The sequence below is a fragment of the Trachinotus anak genome, unplaced genomic scaffold, assembly GCF_046630095.1.
Source record: "Trachinotus anak isolate AG129_WGS33_773 ecotype Australia unplaced genomic scaffold, CSIRO_AGI_Tana_v1 ptg000018l, whole genome shotgun sequence".
Lineage (NCBI taxonomy): Eukaryota > Metazoa > Chordata > Actinopteri > Carangiformes > Carangidae > Trachinotus > Trachinotus anak.
This window is the reverse complement of record NW_027273869.1, coordinates 17,048,710-17,057,207: the sequence shown is the minus strand read 5'-3', so window position 1 is coordinate 17,057,207 and position 8,498 is coordinate 17,048,710. Positions and strand designations below refer to the sequence as shown.

General features: G+C 40.3%; 1 protein-coding gene across 1 annotated transcript; it reads right to left on the bottom strand.

The window, feature by feature from the left end:
* Positions 1 to 4,853: 4,853 nt before the first annotated feature.
* Positions 4,854 to 6,434, bottom strand: ndufa12 (NADH:ubiquinone oxidoreductase subunit A12). The gene is made up of 4 exons (XM_071501703.1): positions 6,279 to 6,434; positions 5,653 to 5,738; positions 5,371 to 5,458; positions 4,854 to 5,119 (listed from the first exon to the last, which is right to left on the bottom strand). Exons 1-4 carry the CDS (start codon positions 6,365 to 6,367, stop codon positions 4,939 to 4,941), a joined length of 444 nt encoding a protein of 147 aa, XP_071357804.1. The 5' UTR covers positions 6,368 to 6,434; the 3' UTR covers positions 4,854 to 4,938.
* Between the last annotated feature and the right edge of the window lie 2,064 nt (positions 6,435 to 8,498).

Here is an 8,498-nt window from a genome sequence, read left to right as displayed (position 1 = left end):
CAAGGGAGGAGGAGTGTGTGTGTGTGTGTGTGTGTGTGTGTGTGTGTGTCTGTGTGGGTGTGTGTGTGTGTGTGCAACCCTCTTATTGTGAAATGTTTTGCTTCCTGTGTTAGTAGCTATCAGGCTCAAACCAGCAGCACTTCCACTCACTCAGATCCCAACCTGCGCTGCCTTGCCTCGTCCTGAGGTGCGTTCCCAAACGCTCCTGTTCTGTGCCGTTCTCGCACACACTCCTGCCCAGCTGGGGAGAGACCACCTTAAAAGGAATGAAGCAGCCTGAGCAGGACTTTTTCTGATCCCTATCAGACACCCTCCACTGGCCCGGGCACACTTCGCACACACTGTAACATCAACCGCCGCTGCCAATCAGGAGGGAGCAGGCACAAGGAGGGTGGGGGTGGGGGTGGGGGGGTTTAAGGGAATGAATGAGTGTGGGAATGTTGAGTTAGTGCAGGAATCTCCTGCCAGACCCTCTCCCTGAGGGGGGAACGCACTCTACAGGACGGAGGCTTTGACAGCACTGCAGAGCCAGATAACAGCCTGTGGCCGAGTGTGTGTGTGTGTGTGTGTGTGTGTGTGCGTGCGTGTGTGTTTATGTGACCGAGCCTGGACTCTGCACCCACTCCCACTCATGCTCAAAGGCATGCTTTATGAGTGGGAGTGGGGAGCAGGGTCAGTGTTGTTTCTTGCAAAGCAGCCAACTTAAAGCACGATAAACATTATTTATCGGCGTTATTTTATCTCTAATAATAATAAAGGCTCCAAAGCCAACGACACATTTGTCCAACTGATAAACAACATGATGTCAAATCTCTGTTACACTGAACATGGCCGATGTAGTTTATTCTGAAAAAAAAAAAAAAAATAAAACTATATTGGATGTTCACTGCTGACACTCAGGGAAGAAGTTCAATCCACAGACACAGAAACTACTAGAATCTACCCAGAGTGTGTTCATCATGACAACATGGCATTTCCTTCACTGACTGGAGGATGCAAATCAGCCTCAACCAGATGCTCAAACATACCGACATGACATCTGTTGTATGTCTCCTTCCTGTGTAACCATGGTTATCTGACATGTGCTTATTCGCTTTCCGTCTGAAGGTCAAAAACATCTGCGCACCAGCATCTCTAAAGCTCGGAAATCCACGTCACTTCTGGTTTGTTTAACTTGGATAAACACTGGAGCTGAACGACGTGCAAAAAAAAAAAAAAAAAAAAAAAAAAATCATATTGTGATATTATAATATGATTTATAGGCCGGAGCATCTCTGCAGCACCACAACGCTGCGTTTATGGTTATGTTCTGAAAATTTCAGCTTCTGCGATTTGGATATTGAACTTGGCCACATTGAGATTTCGATAATATTTAGATTAATTGTTCAGCCATAATAAAAACCCAAGTGTAAAAACAACAAATGTGTAACTTTTCCTTCAAATAAATCAAGAAATTGTGATCTAACAATAAGCCATAAGCAACAATATGTCTTTTGTATGTGTTCTTACTAGCTGACCTATGAGCTACATACACACAATTACTTGATATTCAGTTTTTGATGGTCTTTTCATGTGATTTGACTTAATATAAAACAAAATAAATCTTATCTTTTGAATTAATAACTGTCCACTTTACACTTTTCACTTGGCTTTTTAAATTATTTTTATTTCAGAGTTTCACAACACGATTATCGCGGCCAAAAGAATTCGCGATAACAATATTATCGTAACATCTATTTCGATTTTTATATCTTCTCTGGCAAATGAATTAGACTGAAATACGAGTGCAGGGAGGTGGAGAGAGAGTGTGGAGAGAGAGTGTGTGACCACAGTGTGAGCAGGAAACTCACAGGCGTTACTGACAGCATTAATTAGCACAACTGGAACCATAATGAACATCATTAGCTTCACCTGTGCTTTTCCTGCTGGGACATGTCAAAACGCCTGCAGACGAAAAAGAACTGTTTCCTAATAAATATCAAATATTTCATGTGTTTGTGCAGCATTTTTTTGGTTTTTTTTGTTTGTTTTTGAAACACAAATGAAGAACGGCGCAGCAGGAAGACACAGAAAAGCCAACGTTAGAGGATTAAAGGAGAGGACAGAGGCTGGAAGGTGCATTGCAGCAGCATCACAGCCTGTTGCGCCAGAGATGGAGGGAAAATCTTTTCATTTCAGCTCCAACTTTCCCTCAGTTTAGCTCCAAGCTTTCTCCCTCGTGTGTGCTGAAGTGTGACGGTGATGTTTTTATATCCAAAACACTCAGGGGAGAGGCCTTTTGAAAATAAAACACTGATTAGGCGAAGCCAATATTTGGAGAATCACAGAGATAAAACAGGAGTCTGGAAATTCTCATCAAAGATCTGAGAGTCAAATCCATGCATGGGAGGAAGTCGGGCGTGAATGATGCAAGAGGAGAGGCCGGGCCGGGAGAGGAGAGAAAGGCACAAGACAGTGATGTTAAAAAGAGGAGATGGAGAATCGAAGAAGAGGAGGAGGAGGAGGAGGAGGAGGTGATGGACTATGAATACATTTAAGAGATATGACAGTTGGCAGCAGGGAAGATGAAGAGGGCCGTGTCTGGACATCAAGACGACCCTCTTTGGTCTCTTCCTGGTGGCCGGCTGGCATCGCTACCAGCTGCCACTTCAGTGCACTGCTGCGTCAGCGTTTACGAAGGCCGAGGGAGGGATTATCTGCTCCATTTACAGAGGATGAATCAGGCAGTGGCTATCAGCTGATGTGGGACACAGACACAACAAAACATTCATTGAATAGAAATGTGAAAATCAGGCTAGAGGTCACAGTGAGTGCCACCCAGGCTCGGAGTCAGCTGATTGATCCGAACTCATCTCAAGGCCTCGCCTGTGACGTTGCCTCCACGTCTCCGGGCAGAGGAGACGGGACTGTCGTTCTCCTGAAACGCTGACTCAAGAGGCCAAAAGCTTTTTCTGTCTCTCCCTCTGATGCAGCCGGGCTGAGGAAGCTGACTCACAGACGGAAATCAAAAAGGACAACGCCCCCTCTTGGATATTAAACACTATTACACAGATGGTGTGTGCTCAAACTTACAGCGAGGTGACCTTCTTCTCCTTCCTCTTCCTCCTCCTCCTCCTCCTCCTGCAAACTGTCCCCCCGAGGAAAAATGGATGAAACAGTGAGCCTCCTCATTTAACAGCTCCAGATCCCTGAAACTAGAAAAACAAAGTCTCACCCACTGAAAAATGAAGCATCATGTCAACACAGGTGCATTTTCAGATTATTTACTTATGTAAAAGTTACGATAACACAATATAAACATTAGTAGATTAGCAGTAACTACAGAAGCAATATCAGTACTAAAAATATCAACTCGTTCCACAGAAAACTTGCCTCTGTGATCAATATATGGTTCTGTGACATTAATGATTAATACTCATGCATCAGTTTGTATTGAAGTGTTGTTAATTCTGTTTCATGTACAGTGAAGTAAAGTAGCATAAAGTAGAAACACTCAAGTAAAGTAAGACATAACCATAATTATTTTTCTCTGACATGTTTTTTCCACTAATAAAATTTAAGTACCTTCAGTAAGAAATTCTTAAAATAAAATCAACTTCTTCATCCTCCTTGAAAAATCCAGAATCAGTGAAAATGTAAATGGACTTTGGCTCAGTAAAACTAATGCAGTCTAACGCAAAGCACTCAGATCTTTTACTGCAGGACAGGCTCTGATGCCGCGGTGCAGAAATATCCTGATGCAAGTAAAAGTAAAACTGATTCAAAGCGCACAAACCTCTTCGTGTTCAGTCCCACATGAGAGAGCTGGTCCTGCAGCTGGAGTTTCTCGAGTGTGTGTTGTGCGTCAGCTCTGGAGAATCTCTACACACACCTCAGTGTGAAATGCTGCACGCTGCAACTTCCCCTTAGCTCAGCCTAATCCTGCAGTGATTAAGACGCGGCAGAGACACTGTGCTGTAAGCTCAGTGCAGCACACACAAACCACTGGGCTCAGGCTGTGCTGCTCGGTGAGACCTGTCCACTGACAAAAGGAACTGAACTACATGATGCTTTGATCATGTTTCTGTGTTACACACAAGATGCTGGTCATTCATGGAAAGAGCTGGACCTCTGATGTGATTTTATGTTGACATGATGCTGTTTTACATGATTTCCAGGCTGAAATAATACAAAAATTACTCGATTTCCTCAAGCAACAGAAAATGAATCACTTGATAAATCAATTCAGTCATTTGCCTCCAAAGTGGCCGAACCTTTCTCTGATTCTAGCTTCTTAAATGTGGGGAAATCATATAAAATTTGGGAATTATGAGCATTGTTCCCTATGATGAGACATTTTATTCACAAAGCAACTGATCTGCTAATCGAGAGAATAACTGGCAGATTAATCACTAATGGAAATAACTGATAGTTAGAAACTAGGTGCTGAGGTAACAGATAACAACAGACAGTTTATAGGAGGAAAACACTAAATAAAAAATTGTTTTCTTACATAAAAATTTTAAAATGCTGTTGTGCTGTGGAAATCACAACACCAGGTAAAACTTTCAGTATTTCCCATAAACAGAATTTATCTGGGTGGTCCAGCCACTAATAGATTTTTATTTGAATTTTAACACTGACTTGATATGGAAAGAACCCGATTAATCTATTAAAATCCAGTTTTAGATTCCAGATCAGAAATATGTTGTCAGTCAGTGTCACAGATCTATTCAACCTGACATATTCGGTACATTTGGAAACACAGAGATCTCCTTTAGAATTCAAAATGAGTTTAACAACATTTCCACAACATGAAACTGGATCAACTGAAATATAACTGGAAGATTCATAAACATAAACATAAACATGTTTGTAGAGATTTTATTCAGGACATGTTGGATACAGTGGCAGGAAACCATAATTTACAGCGTGGATATTAACATATGCAGACAGAGCTCACTGAGCTCCAGCTTTGGGTGGAACCCACTCGTGGATCTTCTTGCGGGTGGTGGGGTAGGGCACGTACTGCTCGGGGCTGCCGCTCACGTTGAACTGGTGAACATCAGCCAGGAACTTCTTGGGCTCCGGTGGGTGTGTGGTGGGGGGGTCGTCTGTCATACAGTGCAGCCAGCGATGCCTGAAGAATGAACGTGAAGAGCGAAGGAGGCTTAAATAACAGCGATGAAGCACCTTCACTGAGTTTATGAGGGTTACAACAAAGGTGTTTCCTACACTTTCATTATTGTTCATTTATAAATATATATTATAACTATATAAGGTCATAGAAAAATAAGATTTTAATCCAAGTCAATCACTCAGATAGATCTTTTTTTTTAAAAATCCCAGCGGGTTATTTGTATTATTTCTATAATAAACTATAGGTCGTACCATTCAGCGGGCACCATGCTGCCGTCCACCTCCCACAAGGTGTTCTTCCCGTTCATCTCTGTGGTGTAGATCACCCAGCGGTGACGTCCTGAGACAAAAACAAGCATTTTTTTTGTACCGTGTCAATTATGCATATTTGTCTGCAACAGAGTTATTATAAAAAAATTGATAAAGCAGCACCCAAATCAATACATCCCTCACAAAATCATCCTGAAAACAATCTTAATAGTCTTGTTAGTGTATAATTGTGTAGTCGTACACTTGTTGGGAATCTCTACTCACCAAAGAAGTAGTGCTGCTTGTCCTCATAGTATTTGTTCCCATATTTATCCACACCGATCAGAGCTCCTGTCTTCACATCATTCACCCTGATAACAAAATGGTCACAGGGATGTTAACTGTCCCCAGCACAGGCAGTTTTAGTCGTGTTTATTAGAAAGGTTTATCACACACTCAGTGAAGCAGGTGTGTGCAAGTGGTGAATCACTTGTAAGCCGAATTCATCCGTAGTTACAAAAGTTTATTTAATTACTCTTTAATCATGATCTTCAGTAAGTTTAAAATGAGCGAACTGAGCACTGTCCTTCAATTCAGGGAATTCTGAACGGAGTTTGGCATCACGTTTCTTTCAATTACACGCAAGAGATGAGTGTATACATAAAATGTTTCACACTGTCATACAGATGTTTTACAGGTTTAAATCACACAGTGTATATATAAGGATTATTATTTTATAATATCTATCTAAAGATATTTATCAACGCCTGACAGCTGGATTAGCTGTCAACATGCTAACTTAGCTCTGAGGAGAAAACCCGAGTCACGCTTCTATTTTCTGTCTTATGAAAGATTTCACAGGTATCGTCGGTGCTTCGACACAGACAACAAACACATTTTATGAAACTCACCTGAACAACTGGAGGAGAAAACCTCGGACTCCACCGTGACCTCCTATTTGCCACAAAGCCCTTCGGACAATGTTCGCATACTCCGCCATTTTTAGACGGAAGAGTTACGGTGACGGACTGTGCTGTATCATAAACAGGTCCGGGTCATACCCATGCCCTTGAGTTCCACTTAGAAATTGTTTACCGTAATTGTAATACAAATAAGTTATTAAACTTTAACATTACATGTACGATGATGAATACTACTGCCACTGTTTTTATTACTATGATTATTGATCCCATCAGTTCTACCGTATATTATACTGTTCTGTCCTATTCTGTGTATCCGCAGTGCTGTGTATTTTCGTAATAATCAAATAAAAAAATAAAAAAATCCACACCTCTTACTAACTAGTAGCGACCAGTACTTAATACTGTATTTCTCAAAATTAAAATTTTGCACATACATGACACTTAATCATAATTAAATGTATATTTTTACCTTTATAAAACAATTTTTGTTATTTAAAAACACAATCCTTTTTAACCAATTAATTTGATGTTTTTGTGATTTGTTACCTGTGCAAATAAACTATAACTAAATAAATTATATAGGACATACTTATTACTACACCCATACTAATGCCACTTTCTTTCTCCGCATTATGATATATATTCTAAACACACAGAAGACACTTAATGCCTAAGTATGATGCATGCTTTTATTGCCTATACCTGCATATGTTGTGCTGTATTTATCTATCACAGGCTCTTTATGGTTGTTTTTTTTTTTTGAGTGTTTATAAATTATTCCCTATTACTGTTAGATTCATATTACATTATTATACATTATATAGCAGGCTACAAGTCAAAAGTTCAAGCACATCTGCTTAAACTTATGGATTTTTCACGATCATGTATAATTTCTATGCCATGTCAATAAATACTTCATAACCTAACTATGTTAAAATGTATGCATATGCTATGTGCAATTGTCTTCAGTAAAGTAATATCTCATAGATTTAAGATGCATCAAAGATGATAAATTACAATAAATTCCAGCATAAAACTTACCAGGAATGATACAGCGGCAGCCTTGTAAGCAACAAATTCTCTGTGTTTGTTTAGTTAGTTACTCGCACATCAAGCATGATAACAGTGAAGTGGGGCTGAAAGTGGACAACGAAAGGGTAAATCTGGAAATCCAGAAAGCAACTCTGGAGTATTCAGCAGCCTCCTCGAGGACACTTCAGCAGAGCTGATGTTTCCCGACACAGACTTGAACTCATGTTTTTTAATTAAAGGACAGTTTCTCAAAGCGCTGTGTCTCTCCACTGCCCACGAGAGTGGATCTACTACAGCTCAGTGTCACTGCCGAGGGAGAAACGGGGGAAATAGAGCATAAAGCCACAGTAAAACTCAGAGCTTCGGCATCGTGACTCACTCATAAAAATGCCTTATCTCTCAAATTGAATCGCCAGCTCAAAGAGAGACCCAGACTTCACCCGGACCTAATGCACACAGATGCATATGACAGTCACTTGAACTGCTGCCTCCCACATACATCTGTCTGCACTCTGCAATTAAGTGGTGACAGTGGTTTGTGATTGTGTGTACTCTGCACAGCTCTCTCCCTTTCATCCTTTGAAAGAACAAAACAAGAGGAAATTAATACGGGAGGACAGGATATATATATTTATATATATTTATATATTTTATTTTATTAAAAACTGTTGCCTGACAGTTTAGAAACATTGTTTATAGGAGACTCTAACTCTGATAGAGTGGATGTTTACAAATGTTAATGTACAATCATGAAGAAGCGCATGCTTGCATTTTTCGACCAGGCTCCTGCAGATTTATACCTCACTAGTCCAAATCTCAGTGACACACAAATGAAATTTCTATGCCAACAGCAGCCACAGAGCTCTAATGACAGTAATATCCATTTTATTGCTTCACTAAAAAAAGTAGGATTTGGGTTCATTTAACTGTGGAATCAACTCAATTGCCATAATGGAGTAGTGCAACGTAAGCAGGAAGAAAGACACCTACAAAAATGACTGTTTTTACAACTATAAACCCCCAAGTACCCTGGCTACAAAGTGAGTAGTCATACGAATGCTTCAATTTGTCCCTGTTTAGTGACGATTTTCAAACAGAGCACCTATATTATTGCAATTTATCTCAAAACAGGAGATACAAGGCACCATGTCTGTGAAAACAAGATATCAAAATTCA